The 23,619-nt window shown below is 42.6% G+C and overlaps 1 protein-coding gene across 1 annotated transcript in view; it reads left to right on the forward strand.

The window, feature by feature from the left end:
* LOC127653187 (phospholipid-transporting ATPase ABCA3-like) overlaps positions 1-22,996 on the forward strand; it is a 58,322-nt gene extending 35,326 nt beyond the window's left edge. The window contains 18 exon segments of the mRNA XM_052139767.1: positions 2,561-2,771; positions 3,029-3,179; positions 4,576-4,674; positions 5,040-5,238; positions 9,725-10,034; positions 10,123-10,396; positions 10,684-10,888; positions 11,028-11,247; positions 11,788-11,946; positions 12,919-13,079; positions 13,166-13,300; positions 13,395-13,433; positions 13,435-13,590; positions 13,779-13,966; positions 17,643-17,813; positions 17,924-18,120; positions 20,248-20,321; positions 20,711-22,996. Of these exon segments, the coding sequence (XP_051995727.1) occupies positions 2,561-2,771; positions 3,029-3,179; positions 4,576-4,674; positions 5,040-5,238; positions 9,725-10,034; positions 10,123-10,396; positions 10,684-10,888; positions 11,028-11,247; positions 11,788-11,946; positions 12,919-13,079; positions 13,166-13,300; positions 13,395-13,433; positions 13,435-13,590; positions 13,779-13,966; positions 17,643-17,813; positions 17,924-18,120; positions 20,248-20,321; positions 20,711-20,842 (3,081 nt within the window). The 3' untranslated portion in view covers positions 20,843-22,996.
* The last annotated feature ends 623 nt before the right edge of the window (positions 22,997-23,619 follow it).

Below are 23,619 nucleotides of genomic sequence, written 5' to 3' on the forward strand. Positions count from 1 at the left end.
ATACGTTCTTAGCAGACGTTTTTGTTACGTTAAATATACGTTCTTAGCAGACGTTTTTGTTACGCTACATATGCGTTCTTAACAGACGTTTTTGTTACGTTACATATGCGTTCTTAGCAGACGTTTTTGTTACGTTAAATATACGATCTTGGCAGACGTTTTTGTTACGTTACATATGCGTTCTTAGCAGATGTTTTTGTTACGTTAATTATACGATCTTAGCAGACGTTTTTGTTACGTTACATATGCGTTCTTAGCAGATGTTTTTGTTACGTTAATTATACGATCTTAGCAGACGTTTTTGTTACGTTACATATGCGTTCTTAGCAGACGTTGTTGTTACGTTAATTATACGATCTTAGCAGATGTTTTTGTTACGTTAAATATACGTTCTTAGCAGACGTTTTTGTTACGTTAATTATACGTTCTTAGCAGAGGTTTTTGTTACGTTAATTATACGTTCTTAGCAGACGTTTTTGTTACGTTAAATATACGTTCTTCGCAGATGTTTTTGTTACGCTACATATGCGTTCTTAGCAGACATTTTTGTTACGTTAATTATACGTTCTTAGCAGACGTTTTTGTTACGTTAAATATGCGTTCTTAGCAGACGTTTTTGTTACGTTAAATATGCGTTCTTAGCAGACGTTTTTGTTACGTTAATTATACGTTCTTAGCAGACATTTTTGTTACGTTAATTATACGTTCTTAGCAGACGTTTTTGTTACGTTAATTATACGTTCTTAGCAGACGTTTTTGTTACGTTAATTATACGTTCTTAGCAGACGTTTTTGTTACGTTAAATATACGTTCTTAGCAGACGTTTTTGTTACGTTAATTATACGTTCTTAGCAGACGTTTTTGTTACGCTACATATGCGTTCTTAGCAGATGTTTTTGTTACGTTAATTATACGTTCTTAGCAGACGTTTTTGTTACGTTAAATATACGTTCTTAGCAGATGTTTTTGTTACGTTACATATGCGTTCTTAGCAGATGTTTTTGTTACGTTAAATATACGTTCTTAGAAGACGTTTTTGTTACGTTAAATATACGTTCTTAGCATGTTTTTAGCAGACGTTTTTGTTACTTTAAATATACGTTCTTAGCAGACGTTTTGTTACGTTAAATATGCGTTCTTAGCAGACGTTTTTGTTACGTTACATATACGTTCTTAGCAGACGTTTTTGTTACGTTACATATACGTTCTTAGCAGACATTTTTGTTAGGTTAAATATACGTTCTTAGCAGATGTTTTTGTTACTTTAAATATACGTTCTTAGCAGACGTTTTTGTTACGTTAAATATGCGTTCTTAGCAGACGTTTTTGTTACGTTACATATACGTTCTTAGCAGACGTTTTTGTTACGTTACATATACGTTCTTAGCAGACATTTTTGTTAGGTTAAATATACGTTCTTAGCAGATGTTTTTGTTACTTTAAATATGCGTTCTTAGCAGACATTTTTGTTACGTTAAATATACGTTCTTAGCAGATGTTTTTGTTACTTTAAATATGCGTTCTTAGCAGACATTTTTGTTACGTTACATATACGTTCTTAGCAGATGTTTTTGTTACATTAAATATATGTTCTTAGCAGACGTTTTTGTTACGTTACATATACGTTCTTAGCAGACGTTTTTGTTACTTTAAATATACGTTCTTAGCAGACATTTTTGTTACGTTAAATATACGTTCTTAGCAGATGTTTTTGTTACGTTAAATATACGTTCTTAGCAGACGTATTTGTTATGTTACATATGCGTTCTTAGCAGACGTTTTTGTTACGTTACATATGCGTTCTTAGTGGACGTTTTTGTTACGTTAAATATACGTTCTTAGCAGATGTTTTTGTTATGTTACTGTGGCAGGGCGGGGCCGGGTCGTGATCCTACACACCCGGTCCCGTATTAGGCTAATTATGCCGCCGTTTTTGTTACGATAAAAATACGTACTTAGCAGATGTTTTTGTTACGTTAAATATACGCTCTTAGCAGAGGTTTTTGTTACGTTACATATGCGTTCTTGGCAGACGTTTTTGTTACGTTAAATATACGTTCTTAGCAGACCTTTTTGTTACGTTACATATGCGTTCTTAGCAGACCTTTTTGTTACGTTACATATGCGTTCTTAGCAGACGTTTTTGTTACGTTACATATGCGTTCTTAGCAGACGTTTTTGTTACGTTACATATGCGTTCTTAGCAGATGTTTTTGTTACGTTAAATATACGTTCTTAGCAGACGTTTTTGTTACGTTAAATATACGATCTTAGCAGACGTTTTTGTTAAGGTACATTTGAGTTGTTGGCAGACGTTTTTGATACATACTTTTTCTTCGCAGACATTTTTCAAGAATTTATATGCTCACCCCGACTGGTTTATACTGGTTATTGCTGGTTGGGTCTAATCTAGCCGGTTCACCAGCATAGTCAGGCTGTTTACCAGCTAAACTACCAGCAATGCTGTTTATTTATTAAATAAATAATTTGTCATTAGTATTTAAGGGTTCCCATTAGCGTTAGCGAATCAAAAGCTAATACTACATCTATTTCCCTGTAGGTCGTGATGTTGGACGAGCCCACTTCAGGTATGGACCCATCAGCTCGTCGGGCCACCTGGGACCTGCTGCAGGGCGAGAAACACGGCCGTACCATCCTGTTAACCACACACTTCATGGACGAAGCCGACCTGCTAGGCGACCGTATCGCTATCATGGCCAGCGGAGAACTGCAGTGCTGTGGCTCTCCACTCTTCCTCAAAAACAAATACGGTGAGAGACAAAGAAGTCCTTTACAGAAGGAATACGTTTAAAGAGTACGATGTCAAGAATAGAAAGATGAGCTAGCTCTTGACTGCTCAAACAAACAGAGCAATGTTTTGATAGCGCCACAGTGTTATTCTGAGGAATCTAACTGGGAATATGAGAAACTAAATGAAATAAATATATCTTTAAATCGAAGGAATTACACACTTCAAGGGTATTATGAATGAATAGGTGTTTATCATATTTCCTCCTGTACTTTTCAGGTGCTGGTTATCACATGGTGATCGTAAAAGACTCTTTTTGTAACGTGTCAGAGATCACTCGACTAGTCCACATGTATGTGCCCAACGCCACTTTAGAAAGCAGTGCAGGCGCTGAACTCTCCTACATACTGCCAAAAGAAAGCACCGACCGGTAAGACACCTGCATCGATAACCACCTCACAAATCCTGTTCCATCACATAGACATGATGTTAGCCATTTTAGAGAAAGAAAGCTCTCTCAAGATGTTTCACCAATAAATGTTGGCCAGTCCATGGAGCAGTCAGTCTCTAAATGCTACTTGTCATAAGTTAGTGTCATTTGATATTCTGTTAAGGACGCTAACATCTAATTAGCCTGATTTAATCATGGACAAATGCTGTCATCATCATTTCCTTTAATGATTAGCAAATCAGATTCACTCATCCTTCAATAAGAATCATGTTTTATTTTGCCTTAAAGGTACAGTTCACCACAAGAAAAATTCAGTTAACGACAACATAACTGTCATTATTATCGCCTTAAAGGGATAGTTCACCCCAAAAAAATTAAGCCATGCTTAATGTACCATAAAAGTACTGGACAGAACTCCTAATCAGTCACATTTTAAGTCTTCTAAAGCCATTTGATACATTTTTATGCCTAACAGACACACATTTAAAGGGACAGTACACCGAAAAATGAAACTCTCTCATCATTTACTCACCCTCATGACATCCCAGATGTGTGTGGCTTTCTTGCTTATGCTGAGCACAAATGAGGATTTTTAGAAGAATATTTCAGCTCTGTAGGTCCATATAATGCAAGTGAATGGTGACCAGAACTTTGAAGCTCCAAAAAGCACATAAAGACTCCAGTGGTTTAATCTAAGTCTTCAGAAGTGATATGATAGGTGTGGGTTAGAAACCCATCAATATTTAAGACCTTTTTGACTATAAATTCTACTCCCGGTCCAGTAGGTGGCGATATGCATGAAGAATGCAAATCGCCAAAAATAAAAAGAAGAAGAAATTGAAAGTAAAAGTAGGGTTTGATCATGAAAATGACTTTAATATTGATCTGTTTCTCACCCACAACTATCATATCACTTCTGAAGACATGGATTAAACCACTGGAGACTTATGGATTACTTTTATGCTGCCTTTATGTGCTTTTTGGAGCTTCAAAGTTCTGGTCACCATTCACTTGCATTGTAAGGATTTACAGAGCTTATTTTAATAAAATCTTATTTTATATTCAGCAGAGTAAATGATGAGAGAATTGACATTTTTGAATGAACTATCCCTTTAAATGTGGGTCTGCGCCACACATTACGTTATCAAATGGCTTTAGAAGACTGAAAATGAGTTGTGTCGATGACTTTTATGGTACATTTAGCATGTTTTTGCTAAGAATGGGTAGATGCATTTTAATTTTTGAGTGAACTTGCCCTTTAAAAATGAGTTTTCAGACATAAATATGGTTTTGCTGGATGGATATGGATTTTTAGGACATATCTGTTGTGGTTTTAGGTTGCACTGGCGTTTCAGATCTCTGTGTTTCTCGGCAGGTTTGAGCTGTTGTTTGCTGAGCTGGAGATGAATCGAGAGGAGTTGGGCATCGCCAGCTATGGAGCATCTGTCACCACGATGGAGGAAGTTTTCCTCAGGTACTCAGTCAAAAGACACGTAAAAATCCCTTAAACATTAAGAAGATTTAAAGTGGAATTACATGACAAACTATAAAAGTCAGAGTTTTTTTGACAACTAACTTCACTTTTCAGAGCCATTTTTGCTCAAGAATTTGTATTGGATTTACATTTTTGACAATGACAAATATTGTCCTCTGTTTTAAAAGTTGATAAGCCTATATATTTTGCTATCCCACCTACACACAATTATATGTATATGCATACATGGTTTGCAAAATTGGTTCTCTTGCTTTAAATTGTCTTTAAACATATTTGGGTCCTTTGAAGATAGTACATTTAACTGCGAATCCAAATTAAGCATTGAAATGTGTTCATACTCTCAGGGTCGGAAAGCTTGTGGACTCCAGTCTAGATATTCAGGCCATCCAGCTTCCAGCTCTACAGTACCAGCATGAGCGCAGGTCACATGACTGGACGATGGACGACTCCAGCAGTGTCAGCGGTTTGACAGACATCACGGATTTCACTGACAGCGGCACTCTGATTTCAGAAGATGGCTCCAACATCAAACTCAACACGGGGGTCAGTGTCTTGAACACCTCACACTGTAAACATACAGGTTTTATATCTGAGGTTTATCAAATGAGGATTGAATGTAACTTGCATCATTGTTATTGTCTTGTTGACTCGAGATCAACCTCCTGAGACCCGAGCGTGACTGATGTGTGCATTTTCCTTTTCCATGTAACATGCAAAAAACATTAGGTTATAGTTATAGCCACAGTTATAGGAGAGATATAGGATGCTCCCTTGCTCACTATTTAGTGCATGACTTAACCTCCAGTGTGCTGTCTGTCTGCACTGGTCTCAGAACAGTTATAGGAGAGCTATAGGATGCTCCCTTGCTCCCTATTTAGTGCATGACTTAACCTCCAGTGTGCTGTCTGTCTGCACTGGTCTCAGAACAGTTATAGGAGAGCTATAGGATGCTCCCTTGCTCCCTATTTAGTGCATTACTTAACCTCCAGTGTGCTGTCTGTCTGCACTGATCTCAGAACAGTTATAGGAGAGCTATAGGATGCTCCCTTGCTCCCTATTTAGTGCATGACTTAACCTCCAGTGTGCTGTCTGTCTGCACTGGTCTCAGAACAGTTATAGGAGAGCTATAGGATGCTCCCTTGCTCCCTATTTAGTGCATTACTTAACCTCCAGTGTGCTGTCTGTCTGCACTGATCTCAGAACAGTTATAGGAGAGCTATAGGATGCTCCCTTGCTCCCTATTTAGTGCATTACTTAACCTCCAGTGTGCTGTCTGTCTGCACTGGTCTCAGAACAGTTATAGGAGAGCTATAGGATGCTCCCTTGCTCCCTATTTAGTGCATGACTTAACCTGCAGTGTGCTGTCTGTCTGCACTGGTCTCAGAACAGTTATAGGAGAGTTATAGGATGCTCCCTTGCTCCCTGTTTAGTGCATTAATTAACCTCCAATGTGCTGTCTGTCTGCACTGGCCTCAGAACAGTTATAGGAGAGCTATAGGATGCTCCCTTGCTCCCTATTTAGTGCATGACTTAACCTCCAGTGTGCCGTCTGTCTGCACTGGTCTCAGAACAGTTATAGGAGAGCTATAGGATGCTCCCTTGCTCCCTATTTAGTGCATTACTTAACCTCCAGTGTGCTGTCTGTCTGCACTGGTCTCAGAACAGTTATAGGAGAGCTATAGGATGCTCCCTTGCTCCCTATCTAGTGCATGACTTAACCTCCAGTGTGCTGTCTGTCTGCAGTGGCCTCAGAACAGTTATAGGAGAGTTATAGGATGCTCCCTTGCTCACTATTTAGTGAATGACTTAAACTCCAGTGTGCTGTCTGTCTGCACTGGTCTCAGAACAGTTATAGGAGAGCTATAGGATGCTCCCTTGCTCCCTATCTAGTGCATGACTTAACCTCCAGTGTGCTGTCTGTCTGCACTGGTCTCAGAACAGTTATAGGAGAGCTATAGGATGCTCCCTTGCTCACTATTTAGTGAATGACTTAACCTCCAGTGTGCCGTCTGTCTGCACTGGTCTCAGAACAGATATAGGAGAGCTATAGGATGCTCCCTTGCTCCCTATTTAGTGCATTACTTAACCTCCAGTGTGCTGTCTGTCTGCACTGGTCTCAGAACAGTTATAGGAGAGCTATAGGATGCTCCCTTGCTCCCTATTTAGTGCATGACTTAACCTCCAGTGTGCTGTCTGTCTGCACTGGCCTCAGAACAGTTATAGGAGAGTTATAGGATGCTCCCTTGCTCACTATTTAGTGAATGACTTAAACTCCAGTGTGCTGTCTGTCTGCACTGGTCTCAGAACAGTTATAGGAGAGCTATAGGATGCTCCCTTGCTCCCTATTTAGTGCATTACTTAACCTCCAGTGTGCTGTCTGTCTGCACTGGTCTCAGAACAGTTATAGGAGAGCTATAGGATGCTCCCTTGCTCCCTATTTAGTGCATGACTTAACCTGCAGTGTGCTGTCTGTCTGCACTGGTCTCAGAACAGTTATAGGAGAGTTATAGGATGCTCCCTTGCTCCCTGTTTAGTGCATTAATTAACCTCCAATGTGCTGTCTGTCTGCACTGGCCTCAGAACAGTTATAGGAGAGCTATAGGATGCTCCCTTGCTCCCTATTTAGTGCATGACTTAACCTCCAGTGTGCCGTCTGTCTGCACTGGTCTCAGAACAGTTATAGGAGAGCTATAGGATGCTCCCTTGCTCCCTATTTAGTGCATTACTTAACCTCCAGTGTGCTGTCTGTCTGCACTGGTCTCAGAACAGTTATAGGAGAGCTATAGGATGCTCCCTTGCTCCCTATCTAGTGCATGACTTAACCTCCAGTGTGCTGTCTGTCTGCAGTGGCCTCAGAACAGTTATAGGAGAGTTATAGGATGCTCCCTTGCTCACTATTTAGTGAATGACTTAAACTCCAGTGTGTTGTCTGTCTGCACTGGTCTCAGAACAGTTATAGGAGAGCTATAGGATGCTCCCTTGCTCCCTATCTAGTGCATGACTTAACCTCCAGTGTGCTGTCTGTCTGCACTGGTCTCAGAACAGTTATAGGAGAGCTATAGGATGCTCCCTTGCTCCCTATCTAGTGCATGACTTAACCTCCAGTGTGCTGTCTGTCTGCACTGGTCTCAGAACAGTTATAGGAGAGCTATAGGATGCTCCCTTGCTCACTATTTAGTGCATTAATTAACCTCCAATGTGCTGTCTGTCTGCACTGGCCTCAGAACAGTTATAGGAGAGCTATAGGATGCTCCCTTGCTCCCTATTTAGTGCATGACTTAACCTCCAGTGTGCCGTCTGTCTGCACTGGTCTCAGAACAGTTATAGGAGAGCTATAGGATGCTCCCTTGCTCCCTATTTAGTGCATTACTTAACCTCCAGTGTGCTGTCTGTCTGCACTGGTCTCAGAACAGTTATAGGAGAGCTATAGGATGCTCCCTTGCTCCCTATCTAGTGCATGACTTAACCTCCAGTGTGCTGTCTGTCTGCAGTGGCCTCAGAACAGTTATAGGAGAGTTATAGGATGCTCCCTTGCTCACTATTTAGTGAATGACTTAAACTCCAGTGTGTTGTCTGTCTGCACTGGTCTCAGAACAGTTATAGGAGAGCTATAGGATGCTCCCTTGCTCCCTATCTAGTGCATGACTTAACCTCCAGTGTGCTGTCTGTCTGCACTGGTCTCAGAACAGTTATAGGAGAGCTATAGGATGCTCCCTTGCTCCCTATCTAGTGCATGACTTAACCTCCAGTGTGCTGTCTGTCTGCACTGGCCTCAGAACAGTTATAGGAGAGTTATAGGATGCTCCCTTGCTCACTATTTAGTGAATGACTTAAACTCCAGTGTGCTGTCTGTCTGCACTGGTCTCAGAACAGTTATAGGAGAGCTATAGGATGCTCCCTTGATCCCTATTTAGTGCATTACTTAACCTCCAGTGTGCCGTCTGTCTGCACTGGTCTCAGAACAGTTATAGGAGAGCTATAGGATGCTCCCTTGATCCCTATTTAGTGCATGACTTAACCACCAATGTGCTGTCTGTCTGCACTGGTCTCAGAACAGTTATAGGAGAGCTATAGGATGCTCCCTTGATCCCTATTTAGTGAATGACTTAACCTCCAATGTGCTGTCTGTCTGCACGGGCCTCTGAACAGTTCGAAATGCACCTTATTTTCTTCCTAACTCCATACAAACCTCTGAAAGCACCCCAGACCCCAGTGTGAGGACAGTAGATATAAAGGACCTCCCTTATGATTAAAAACATGAACATTGAAATGGGCTTCTTTTTCACACTGAACACAAGCTATTATAGTAGTGTGAAAAGAGTGCCACCTATATGTCAATGGTGGTACTATTCTGTCACAGTAGCCATGGTAACCACCCAAAACACCCTGGGATTGCAGAACAAGTGTCAAGAAAACTTTTGCACCTTTTTTCATTGTTGTGGAGAAGGCGCTTTTACTAAATATAAGATAGAAAGTAGTTTTTCACAGTTTTTAACTCTTAAACCGGTCAAACATGAACACAAGAGGAGGGTTAAATAACATGGTACGCATGCCTGTTTAAAGAAGTACAAAATAATGGCGTAGCAATTTGTTCCCTATTCTCCGAAACTACCAGACCTTAAAGGGGTCATGACATGAGGAATAAAATGTTCCTTGATCTTTTGACATATAAGAGATTGCTGTACTATAAAAACATACTGGAAGTTTCAGAACTCACAACCTCCTCCACATTGTGATGTCATAATATGGTAGATTTGCATCTGACCGTCTCCACAACAACACATCAACGCCTACTTTAACTTTAAACACTTCCGTAGCCCCGCCTAGTGGCGGAAAGCAGTGAGGTGGCGAGTAATGAGTGCAGGTCAGTCAAGAGCAGAGAGCCAATCATAACAATGGGCGTGTACTGTCAAGTCTTAAAGCAGGATCAGCACCAAAACCGATTGACAGAGGGTCAGAACGAGGGTGGGAAAATGCCTTTATAGATATTTCGTTCTGAAAGGATTTTTCTGTATCTGTGTGCCCTCAGACCAGACTCTACATGCAGCAGTTCTATGCCATGTTCCTCAAGAGGGCGCTCTACAGTTGGCGCAATTGGAAAGTGATGGTGGCTCAGTTTCTCGTGCCACTCATTTTTACCGTTGTGGCCCTTGTGGTGGCCCGCTTTGTTCCTGGAAGCCACAATTCACCCCAACTCCGCCTGGCACTAAAACATTACGGCTCTACACGTGTACCCGTCGCCGTCACCGCCAATGCCGGGCCATTAGCTACAGCTCTGGCTGAACTCTACACTTCACAACTGCCTGCCCAGAATGCCATAGCTGCCACTAATATAACAGGTAATAACGCACTTAACGGGATAGTTCACCAAACTGTTTCCATGTGCCCCCCAACTTAGTACCGCCCCTATGTCGTTTGTGTCTGTAGATTTCTCGGAGTATGTACTGTACAATGCTAAGAGGGAGGGCGGAGCGTTTAACGAGCACTGCGTTGTGGGTGCGGCTTTCAAAATCAAAGCAGCGACACAGACGGAGGTCATTGGCTACTTCAACAACCAGGGGTATCACACCCCAGCTACGGCCCTCATGCTGGTCGACAATGCTCTTTACAAGTTACTGGGCGGCCCAAACGCCTCCATCCAGACTGGAAATGACCCGATGCCCCGCAACATGTCCGAGACGGCCCAGAGCCAGCTTTCCGAGTAAGTATAGCGTTTTATGTATTTGTATATAAAGGTATATGCACTTCTCAATCAAGGCTATGGTTCCATATCTTTTTGTATTAAGGCTAGGGTGTAATACATTTGACCATAAGCCCTAAGGACACTTCTGACGCGTGCGCACTACTGTACGAATGCTTTGTGAGACTCCAACATCGTGTAAGGACACAGACGGTCCATGTGACTACAACTGTGCATACTGGGCCTTTCGCCTTTCATTCTTCTAAGTCCCTCCTTGTTGTACATTTTCTCTTGATTTCTCTCTGCAGGGGTCAGACTGGCTTTGCCATCGCAATAAACCTCATGTACGGCATGGCATCGTTGGCCAGCACCTTTGCTCTGCTCCTGGTCTCGGAGCGCTCGGTGAAGTCCAAACACGTGCAGCGGGTCAGCGGGGTCTACCTCTCTAACTTCTGGTTCTCTGCTCTGCTGTGGGACCTTGTCAACTTCCTGTTGCCCTGCCTGCTCATGCTGGTCAGTGTGAACCCTCTTGGGCATTCTGAGCTTTTGACTTCAAAGTAGAACGCATTGTTATATATGTCCACTAATTTCAAAATGTTTGTCTTTCTCATCACATTCAGTTCAGACTGTAAACTCATGACTTTTCCCTCAGGTGGTGTTCCGGGTGTTTTCCGTGAAAGCGTTTGTAGCAGAAAACCACTTGGTGGACGTGTTGTTATTGCTGCTACTGTATGGCTGGGCTGTGATTCCACTCATGTACCTGCTCAGCTTCCTGTTCAGCACGGCTGCCACCGCTTACACGCGCCTCACCATCTTCAACATCATCAGCGGGACCGCTACCTTCCTCGCCGTCACCATCATGACCATACCGGGTGAGACATCCATCCACACTTAGCTTCTTTAAGTATGTACAGGGCTTTTTAAATGTCATTTAGCTCATATTTAAAAATGTGTGAAACTTTGCCAAGATGCTCTTATTGACGGATGGGTCAATTAAAAACTGTATTAATGGTCTGCACTTGTATAGCGCCTTTTTAACCTTAGCGGTTTTCAAAGCGCTTTACACTGTGACTCATTCATCCGTTCATACACCAATGGCGGCAGAGCTGCTATGCTAGGTGCTAGCCTGCCATTGGGAGCAACTTGGGGTTCAGTGTCTTGCCCAAGGACACTTCGGCATGTGGAGTCGTGTGGGCGGGAATCGATCCACCAACCCTGCGATTAGTGGCCGACCACCTGAGCCACAGCCGCCCCAATTACAGCTGTTCACACGTGAAGGGGGCGTATTCATAGAAGTAATAATGAGCCACAAAAAGCGGCTTGACTCATTCTGAGGGTCAGAGAGAGGGTGGAAAATGGTCATGAACACACAATTATGGCTAAATGATAGTGTGACTTCTTCCCCATCTCAGAGCTGAATCTGCAAAATCTCTCCTACATTCTGGACAAAGTCTTCCTGCTCTTCCCGAATTATTGTCTGGGCATGTCCTTCAGCCAGTTCTACCAGAACTATGAGGTCATCACCTTCTGCACCTCCAGCCCCTTAGCGGAGATCATATGCAAGTTATACAGTGAGTGTCAGAGCAAAACCTGCACGTAGACTTTAGGAGTTTAACATCTCTATAGAGTGCATCTCTAATGATGTCATTTACACAAGTAATACTTATTATTTTGTGTATAATATTGTAAAAGCAAAGATAATTTTTGGTGTGTTTTTTTTTTTATGTTTTATTTTTTATTTGAGAATTATAAAAAAAAAAAAAAAAATGTAATCTTCTTTCATCCAGCAGCTATGTTTCAGTATTTTTTGTTTTATTTTTTATTTACAATTTTTTTTTTTTTTTAAATTAATAATTTTTGATCCAGCGGCCTAAATGTTTTTTGTTTTGTTTTGCGTGTTTTTTTTTTTAATTATTTTTTATTTTTTATTTATAAGAATTAATTTTAGTTGTTACAGTATGTTTTGTTTATTTCTTATTATTTATTTATTTTTTAAATCATTTTTTTTTTTGTTTTGTTTTTTTTATCCAGCGGCCTAAATGTTTTTTTGTTTTGTTTTGCACGTTTTTTTTTTCTTATTATTATTTTTTATTTTATTTATAAGAATACATTTTTGTTGTTACAGTATGTTTTGTTTATTTCTTATTATTTATTTCTTTTTTAAATCGTATTTTTTTATTTTATTTTATTTTTTTATCAAGCGGCAAAGTTTGTTTTGTGTGTTTTTTTTTAAACAAATTGGACGAATTTTTAGGCATTAGTTGCATGCTATGATTTACAGTTATTTGTGAAGCCCTCAGTATTAAATAATCTGACCTGACTATTTACTGTTATTTGTTAGGCTATGTAAGTGCATGCTAATTACATTATATTGTGTGTTTCATTGGGGTGCCGCAATACTAAAAATAATAATGTATTTGTTATAAATGTCTAGTAAACCTTTTAATCTTGTCAGTAACTAAATACTGTGTCAACTGACAGACACAAACTCCGACGTCTCTGAGAAGGAGCTAGCAGTGCTTGTTTTTGCTGTTTATCTGCAGACATCACGTATCAATTGAACTACTTTTCTTTGGACGAGCCTGGAGTGGGGCGCTTCCTGGTGGCCATGTTCCTGCAGGGTGTGGTCTTCATCGCCCTGGTCTTCCTCATTGAGCTCCGGTTCATCCACGTCCTCCTAAACCTCTGCAGGAGGCGCAGGAAGGTGAGAGGAAATGTTCCTGCTGTTTTATGTGGCACCATTGTTTGAATGCCCGTAGTCACATCGGTGGGCATGTGTTTGTTTGTTAGACTCTGCTGTTGGCAGAAGAAGCTCTGCAGCCTGAGGACAGAGATGTTGCAGAGGAGAGGAAAAGAGTTTTGGATTGTCAGCCAGTGATTGAGTCAATGGTGGGCAGCCCACTCATCCTACATGAGCTCAGCAAGGTATACACGCTAACTATTAAGATGAATTATGTGGCGTTCTGGTGAATGATAAAATCCATTATTTGACTTGAGATCTGTGGTTATGTTGCACTAGGCGTACTCAGGAGGGCAGTCGCTGTTAGCAGTGGATCAGCTTGTCCCTGGCCAGTCGGGAAGGGGAGTGCTTTGGTTTGCTTGGATTTAATGGGGCAGGAAAGACCACGACATTCAAAATGCTGACTGGAGATGAAAGCATTACTTCAGGGGATGCCTTCATTGACGGCTACAGCATCCTCCGAGACGTGAAAAAGGTATTTTATCTTTAACATTAGATATTGACATTTGAATACTTGGATATTTAATCATAGTCCGCACAAGTGAATCTCTGTCAAAAATGTAGTGTTCTGGCAAATGTTTGTGACAAAGTTTTGAAAAACTTTGCAAGGTGTGGTATAAAGTTTAATACAGCGATAAATAAGAATGAATTGGGCATCCACAGGTGCAGCAGAGAATCGGCTACTGTCCTCAGTTTGATGCGGTGTTGGATCACATGACGGGGCGAGAAACGCTGAGCATGTACGCCAGACTGAGGGGAATCCCCGAAAAATACGTCTCAGCCTGTGTAGAAAATGTCCTGCGCTCGCTGTTGCTTGAACCTTACGCTGACAAACTTGTCCGCAGCTACAGGTATGAACATAATCTCAGAGAGATGGATGGTTATATATGATGGATGAATAATTAGATATGATGGATGGATTGTGAAATACGATGGATGGAGGGTTAGTCAAGTCAAGTCAAGTCAAGTCAAGTGGTTTTTATTGTCGTTTCAACCATATACAGTTAGTACAGTACACAGCAAAACGAGACAACGTTCCTCCAGGACCATGGTGCTACATAAAAACAACAAAGGACCAACATAGGACCACATGAGACTACACAACGAAATAAAATACCTATATAAACTACCTATATATACCTATATAAAGTGCACGTGCAAACATGTACAAAAAGTACAGGACAGTACAACAAATTACTGACAATGAACAGGACAATAGACAGTGCAGCGCCGACCAGTACTCAGTAGTGCAAAAGATGACAGTTTCTAAAAATGTAAACATAACATACTATGAGATAGTGTTCTATGCACATAGCAGTTATTGAGGTAGCAGACAGTTATAAAGTGACAGTTATTAAAGTGCAACTCAGGACACGTGTGTGTGTCAAACCAGTCTCTGAGTATTGAGAAGTCTGATGGCTTGGGGAAGAAGCTGTTACACAGTCTGGCCGTGAGGGCCGAATGCTTCGGTACCTCTTGCCAGGCAGGAGGAGGGTAAAGAGTTTGTGTGAGGGGTGTGTGGGGTCAGTCCACAATGCTGGTTGCTTCTTGGATACAGTGTTTTTTGTAAATGTCTTTGATGGAGGGAAGAGAGACCCCAATGATCTTCTCAGCTGTCCTCACTATCCTCTGCAGGGCTTTGCGGTCCGAAGCGGTGCAAGTCCCAAACCAGGCAGTGATGCAGCTGCTCAGGATGCTCTCAATAGTCCCTCTATAGAATGTAGTGAGGATGGGGGTTGGGAGATGTGCTTTCCTCAGCCTTGAAGAAAGTAGAGACGCTGCTGGGCTTTCTTGGTGATAGAGCTGGTGTTGAGGGACCAGGTGAGGTTCTCCAGCCAGGTGAACACCAAGAAATTTGGTGCTCTTGGCGATCTCCACAGAGGAGCCGTCGATGTTCAGCTGAGTGTGTTCACCTTGTGCTCTCCTAAAGTCAACAACCATCTCTTTTGTTTTGTCGACATTCAGGGACAGGTTGTTGGCTCTACACCAGTTAGATCAGCCGCTGCACCTCCTCTCTGTATGCTGACTCGTTGTTCTTGCTGATGAGACCCACCGCGGTCGGTGTCATCGGCGAACTTGATGATGTGATTCGAGCTGTGCATTGCTGCACAGTCGTGAGTCAGCAGAGTGAACAGCAGTGGACTGAGCACACAGCCCCTGGGGGCCCCAGTGCTCAGTGTGGTGGTGGTGGAGATGCTGTTCCCGATCCGGACTGACTGAGGTCTCCCAGTCAGGAAGTCCAGGATCCAGTTGCAGAGGGAGGTGTCCAGGCCCAGCAGGTTCAGCTTTCCAATCAGGTGCTGGGGAATGATTGTGTTGAATGCTGAGCTGAAATCTATGAACAGCATTCGAGCGTATGAGTCCTTATTGTCTAGGTGGGTGAGGGCCAGATGGAGGGTTGTGGTGATGGCATCGATCCGTTGAGCGGTTTGAGCGATCACGCAAACTGCAGTGGGTCTAGTGAGGGGGCAGCTGGGTCTTAATCTGCCTCATGACGAGCCTCTCGAAGCACTTCATGATGATGGGTGTAAGTCGCGACGGGGACGGTAGTCGTTGAGGCAGGACACTGAAGACTTCTTTGGCATGGGGATGATGGTGGTGGCCTTGAAGCACGTTGGAACAACGGCTGCTCAGAGAGATGTTGAAGATGTCGGTAAGAACATCTGCTAGCTGGTCTGCACATCCTCTGAGCACTCTGCCAGGAATGTTGTCTGGTCCAGCAGCCTTCCGTGGGTTGACTCTACGTAGAGTTTTCCTCACATCTGCCGTGGTGAGACAGAGCACCTGGTCGATTGGGAGGAGGGTGGACTTCCTCGCCATCACGTCGTTCTGCACTTCAAACCCGGCGTAGAAGTCGTTCAGCGCATCTGGAAGGGAGGCATCTTTGTCACAGGCAACTGATGTTGTCCTGTAGTTGGTGATGGCCTGGATGCCCTGCCACATCGCGCGTGTCACCGCTGTCCTGGAAGTGACTGTGGATTCTCTGGGCGTGTGCGCTTTGCCTCTCTGATTGCCCGTGACAGTTTGGCCCTAGCTGTTCTTAGGGCTGCCTTATCGCCTGCTCTGAAGGCGAGTCTCGGGACCTCAGCAGCGTCGCACCTCCGCAGTCATCCACGGCTTCTGGTTGGAGCGTGTGGTGATGGTCTTGGAGAAAGTGACATCATCAATGCACTTGCTGATGTAGCTGGTCACTGATGCTGTGTATTCCTCCAAGTTGGTAGAATCGCCATATGTTGCAGCCTCCTGAACATGTGCCAGTCAGTACACTCAAAACAGTCCTGAAGAGCAGAGATGGCTCCTGCTGGCCAGGTTTTCACCTGCTTCTGAAGCGGTTTTGTGCGTCTGACTAGCCGGTCTGTATGCTGGAATTAACATAACAGAGATGTGGTCTGAGTAGCCGAGGTGGGGGCGGGCTCCGCCCGTGCAGCGCCTCGGGATGTTTGTGTAAACAAGATCAAGCGCGTTCAGCCCTCTCGTTGCAAAGTCCACATACTGATGGAATTTAGGGAGCACTGTCTTGAGATTTGCATGGTTGAAATCTCCGCGACAATAAACAGTCCGTCGGGGTGAGCGTTCTGCAGTTCAGCTCATAGCCCCATACAGTTCACAGAGCTTCCTTAGCGTTAGCGCTGGGGAATGTAAACTCGGTTATGCAAACAGTGGTGAATTCCGTGGTAGATAAAAGGTCTGCATCTAACAGTCACAAGCTCCAACAGCGATGAACAGTAACTAGAGACTAGCATAGAGTTCTTGCACCATTCGTGTTGATGTAAACACACAAGCCACCACCGTGAGTCTTACCGCGAGAGAGCTGTATTTCTGTCGGCACGAAGCGAGGCGAGCCCGTCTAGCTGAATGGCGGCATCCGAACTCTGTCGCTGAGCCACGTCTCCGTGAAAACAAAGACGCAGCAGTCTCTAAACTCACGCTGCGTAGCCTGCTGGAGTCGGATATAGTCCAGTTTATTGTCCAGGAGCAAACATTTGAGAGCAGGATAGACGGGAGAGCCGGCCGGCTAGGGTTTGTTTTTAGCCTAGCATGGACCCCGCCCTCTTTCCGCGCTTCCGCTTTCGCGACACCGCTACGACGTCCTCTCCTCGGCCACCGGCATCAGGCGACGCCGAGGGCTGGAGGCCTGGTCTCCGCAGCAAGCCGAGTGCACGCGTAGCGCCTCCTGCAGGTCATCATGCAGCTTGGTTTTTGCATGAGTCTTATATTTGAGTAGTGTCTGGCGATGGTAGACACGAACACTGGTTGCTCCGATGTCCATGTGTTGCAAAAGTCGGGCTTTTTTAACAAAAATAGCACCATTGTGGATCCGGAGTGGCCGCTGCGTGCTACCGCGCCGCCATCTTGGGTATGATATGATCAGATTGGATTAGATATGATTGATGGATGGTTAGATGCGATGGATGGATAAGATATGATGAATGGATAGTTAGATATGATGAATGGATGATTAGATATGATGGACAAAGAGTTAGATATGGTGCATGGATGGTTAAGTTCTCTATTGCTCCTGCACAGTGGCGGCAATAAGAGGAAGTTGAGTGCAGGCATGGCTCTGATCGGCGGGCCGCCTGTGATTTTCCTGGATGAGCCGTCCACTGGCATGGACCCTGTGGCCAGACGCCTGCTGTGGGACGCAATTACACGGACCAGAGAGTCTGGCAAAGCCATCATTATAACCTCACACAGGTCAGTCATGGACCACCAGAATCATGCAGATATGAACGCATGAAATCCAAAGTGTGTGTTTATCAAAATGCAGATCAAACCAAGTGTCCAATAAGTCTCTCTCTTTGCAGTATGGAGGAGTGTGAGGCATTGTGTACGCGACTGGCTGTGATGGTGAATGGTCAGTTCAAATGTCTGGGCAGCCCACAGCATCTGAAGAGCAAATTTGGGAGTGGCTACACGCTGCTGGCCAAAGTCCACATTGAGACAGATTTAGAGGAAATGGACCTACAGCTCTTTAAAGACTTCATTGAAAGCACCTTTCCAGGTACTGTATGGATATTACACATTTCGAATTTCTTAACTAGTTCTGTGAAACGAACCAGGACAGTTTTAAAGTTTCTGTCTTAGGGCTGGGTAAATATCTATTTTCTAGTTAATCGCAATCTTCATTTGAACGATCCTTAAAAGCTCAAGATCGATCTTTCAATTTATGCGCTACAATCTACAATGCGAGTAAATCACTTGCATATGCAACCAAATGTTGTACTATGCGATTAGAAATGTAAGTCGTGTGGCTCAACCAAAAAACTTGAACTGCCGCTATTCTTAAAGAGACAGTACCGATTTAGCACTTGTTCTACATATACTTGAAAATAAACACATTATGCATGTTAACAATAAACATGTAACACTAATATATACACTCACCTAAAGGATTATTAGGAACACCTGTTAAATTTCTCATTAATGCAATTATCTAATCAACCAATCACATGGCAGTTGCTTCAATGCATTTAGGGGTGTGGTCCTGGTCAAGACAATCTCCTGAACTCCAAACTGAATGTCAGAATGGGAAAGAAAGGTGATTTAAGCAATTTTGAGCGTGGCATGGTTGTTGGTGCCAGGCGGGCCGGTCTGAGTATTTCACAATCTGCTCAGTTACTGGGATTTTCACGCACAACCATTTCTAGGGTTTACAAAGAATGGTGTGAAAAGGGAAAAACATCCAGTATGCGGCAGTCCTGTGGGCGAAAATGCCTTGTTGATGCTAGAGGTCAGAGGAGAATGGGCCGACTGATTCAAGCTGATAGAAGAGCAACTTTGCCTGAAATAACCACTCGTTACAACCGAGGTATGCAGCAAAGCATTTGTGAAGCCACAACACGCACAACCTTGAGGCGGATGGGCTACAACAGCAGAAGACCCCACCGGCTACCACTCATCTCCACTACAAATAGGAAAGAGAGGCTACAATTTGCAACAGCTCACCAAAATTGGACAGTTGAAGACTGGAAAAATGTTGCCTGGTCTGATGAGTCTTGATTTCTGTTGAGACATTCAGATGGTAGAGTCAGAATTTGGCGTAAACAGAATGAGAACATGGATCCATCATGCCGTGTTACCACTGTGCAGGCTGGTGGTGGTGGTGTAATGGTGTGGGGGATGTTTTCTTGGCACACTTTAGGCCCCTTAGTGCCAATTGGGCATCGATTAAATGCCACGGCCTACCTGAGCATTGTTTCTGACCATGTCCATCCCTTTATGGCCACCATGTACCCATCCTCTGATGGCTACTTCCAGCAGGATAATGCACCATGTCACAAAGCTCGAATCATTTCAAATTGGTTTCTCAAACATGACAATGAGTTCAATGTACTAAAATGGCCCCCACAGTCACCAGATCTCAACCCAATAGAGCATCTTTGGGATGTGGTGGAACGGGAGCTTCGTGCCCTGGATGTGCATCCCACAAATCTCCATCAACTGCAAGATGCTATCCTATCAATATGGGCCAACATTTCTAAAGAATGCTTTCAGCACCTTGTTGAATCAATGCCACGTAGAATTAAGGCAGTTCTGAAGGCGAAAGGGGGTCAAACACAGTATTAGTATGGTGTTCCTAATAATCCTTTAGGTGAGTGTATATATACAATGTAATATACTGTGTGCAATTTCAAGACATCATATTAATTAGGGGGGTCTGGGTATCTCAGCAAGTAAAAACGCTGACTATCACACCTGGAGTCGCGAGTTCGAATCCAGGGTGTGCTGAGTGTCTCCATTCAGGCTTCCTAAGCAACCAATTGGCCCGGTTGCTAGGGAGGGTAGAGTCACATTGGGGTAACCTCCTTGTATTTGCTATAATGTGGTTCTCGCTCTCGGTGGGGCGTGTGGCGAGTTGTGCATGGATGCCGCGGAGAATAGCGTGAAGCCTCCACACGCACTAGGTCTCCACGGTAACATGCTCACCAAGCCACGTGATGAGATGCGCGGATTGACGGTCTCAGACGTGGAGGCAACTGAGATCCGTCCTCCGTCACCCAGATTGAGGCGAGTCTCTACGCCACCACGAGGACTTAGAGCACTTTGGGTACTGGGCATTCCAAATTGGGAAATCTGTATCAATACACAACCCTCTTCTGTAACACATGATCTTTTATGGTTCTCACAGGAAGTTTACTAAAGGATGAACATCAGGGAATGGTGCACTACCACCTGACTGACAAAACCCTTACTTGGGCACAGGTGAGTCACTTTTACACATATTGTAACCATTCTGATAATCACATTGGGTTTGATGGAATGGCATACTATCATAATATTCATGTATTTTTCAGTATGCGGTATGTAAACTGAGCACGGTATACAAAAGAGAGCCCTGCGAGAACAAGGCACTTTGAATTGACCTAACAAATCTAATCTAATTCTTGACTTATTATTGAATAAGCTTCCCAAATGAAACATGTTTAAAATAACCATAGTTATTTCTAAGATGATAGCTGGAAAGCACTAGCAGAATTCAACTTTGTGAGGTCAGTTTGAATATTTGCTGTCGCTGTTTAAATAATCACGTTATGATAGTCTTCTATCCCGAACAGAAATGTCTCATTTCTAACACGCACTTCTTCGTTCAGGTGTTTGGGGTTTTGGAAACAGCCAAAGAGAAGTACCGCATTGAGGACTACTGCGTGAGTCAGATCTCTCTGGAGCAGGTGTTCCTCAGCTTCGCTCAGTTTCAGCACTGTTCTGAGAGTCAAAGGAAATGACATACTACAGTGCAGAAGGGGGCGCTCAGGCCCATCTGTTGAATGGGAGGTACAGCCTGGGCAAACTGACCCTCTGGAGTCACACCACAAGACATTGCTCAGGTGTCTATCTTCAAATGCACATCTGTATCATGATCATACACACATAAAAACACTCCCAGACTCAACTGCTGTGTCAATGGAGGCAGGACCACTAACACTAACGTACAATCTTGGCCAGTCGGTTAACTGCATACGGTGTTTATTAAAGTCTGTGTACGTGCGTTTGAATGGGAACCGAAACCGTCCTCAAAGGTGCATCTTGCGTCACTGTGTCCTGACTTTGTATTTTAATTGGTGGGTACGTGCACCACTAGGCCTGCAATGAAAAGATGTTTTTTCGTTATTTGTGAGTCGTTTGTGTGCACTTTTGTATGATCGTTGTATTATTTATGAATGTCTATTTTTATTGGTTTTCTCCACTTGTTTTCAACTGTGGTCTTAACGCTGAAGGTACAGCACGTGTTATTCGCCCCTTACTGATAAAGGACGGCAAAAAGGTGGAAATGTTTCTAACACGGGACGTCCGGAACAAGAATACGAAATAAGTCTACAAACATGTTACAGTTTTATAGGATGTGAAATACATGAAAAAGTTACTGAATATAAAATATTATTCATTTTATAGAATATCATTAACTGATACATTTGTTGCACCTTGTCTAGTCACGCCAATCACAGTCGAGTATCCATTTTTCATACTGATAATCATTGTGGAAAATAAATTCCTCTTCAAATTTGGATTGCAACATAAAATTGATATGACATGACACTAGTTTATTTTAATGCTCTTTCGCTCAACATTTCCAATTGAGATTGTTTTTGGTTATTGTTGTGTAATGGTTGGATGGATGGATTATCCTCAACTTCGGGATTCTTGTAAAAGGATTGGATGGACAAACTGAATTCTACCCAGTGTGACATTGGCTTTTCGTAGATGAACACTAGAGGGCATACCGTGCCTTTATTTTATGTCCACGTCCAACTCAATGTCTTTTCAGATGCACTAAATGTCCAATTTGATGGAGAAAAATCTACATTATGTACTGATAAGCTTTTTTTTTATTAGTTGACGCAACACACTATTCCGACTTTATCCTGCTGTGTTTGTGTTTGAATCTGATGTTCATTTGCACTATAAATATGGACCAATTCACACTTTATGAAGGATCCATCATTAAGAGCATGCAGTCCGTTTGGCGTGAAGTATCGTAAAGCAAGAGGGTTACATTTAAGATGAGTTTCAAACAAGGGCCTCATGATTAACGTCTACTCGCGTTCAATTCAAGGCCCAATTGACATAAGAATGGTCTTACAAATGATTCGCAGACATTTGTTCTTGTGTCTGGTGAATGAGGTCAAAGACGATACCCAAGGCTAATCTTCTGCTTTGAGGCCTTGCCTTCAGAGAAAGCCGTTTGTAAAGTTGCGCCACCCCTACGGTTCATCGTGTGAAGTGACTTCACCATTCCTTTGTTAAGAAAGAAGAGGCGCCAAGCTAATTTCTCAAATATATTGCACATTGTTATGCTAGGTTTCCTCTTTAGTCAATATTGAGGCAGATTGTAAGACGTCAAGAGTCTTCGACATCATATCCGTGTGGCACCCTTCTAAAAATATGCCTGATGGGAAGAGGGGTGGATGTTTCGCAGGCAGTACTGACATCGCTTTAACTTGCTTGATCTAGTTTTCCGTCCAGATTCGTGTTAATTGAATGTACTTTCATAGCCGAGGGGAAAAACATGGGCTTATTTGTCACCTTAAACTTGTACAAACTGACACACTGTTGATAAAATAGGGCTTAAAGGTGACTTGACCACAGATTGTCTCTTTCTATGGTTTTGTCGTTAATTCGTCTGTTTTTCACGCGTTTGCACAGTGCAATGGCTGTCGTGTCTGAACTGCTTGTTATGAAAATGAAATATTGCATTTTGAGGGCCGAGAAGGCAAAGTTGAAAATGTTCACGATGACAATGTTGATTTAAATGGAAAATGTACCATAATGCAAAAAGGAATTGTAATCTTGTGTACTGTATCACTAAATTAACCATGTGTACAATGTAAGTATTGTCATGTCATTTCCTTTTTTTATTTTTATTAAATCTGCCTTATGCAAAGGAATTTATGTAGTAGTTTTTGTGAATATTGCGTTGACTATTTTGGTGATAAACCAACTTCCCATTTAATGACCAGCTTTATAACTTCTATACTAAGAGTAAGTATTACTTTGGGGAATTTGCACTTTACTAATAATAATTAATAGTACTTGAGTTGTCTATTATTCTCAAATACATTGGCCAGGGCTAAACCATACCTGCGTACTATACTGTATATACAGTCAATCAAATCAAACTCCCATGAATTGTACGTAACTTTTATTTAAATCAGCCAATTAAATCCATTTTTACCGTGAAATTGAATTGGCCTCTACAGGTCATCAGGGTTTTAATTATGCTCCAAAAGTACATTTTACTTTTTAAAAAATACTCTGTATATTTTTAATAAAGTTTCAAAAATGAAGCTTAAATACTTCCAAAATGTGTTTATGACTGTAAGCCCGTTTATCGGTCCAATGACGGTCTCCAATAATACGGGTGAAGGTCTCTGCGCGTTACAGTCTTTCTTGTACGCAACACAACAATATTAAATGAAATACATTTTCTCTTATGTATTATCTCGTTATTTCATCTGACTCCATAAATGAAAAAGGTTTTTAATGATATCTGAGTATCATTAAA

This window comes from Xyrauchen texanus, chromosome 12, assembly GCF_025860055.1.
Source record: "Xyrauchen texanus isolate HMW12.3.18 chromosome 12, RBS_HiC_50CHRs, whole genome shotgun sequence".
NCBI classification, from domain to species: domain Eukaryota; kingdom Metazoa; phylum Chordata; class Actinopteri; order Cypriniformes; family Catostomidae; genus Xyrauchen; species Xyrauchen texanus.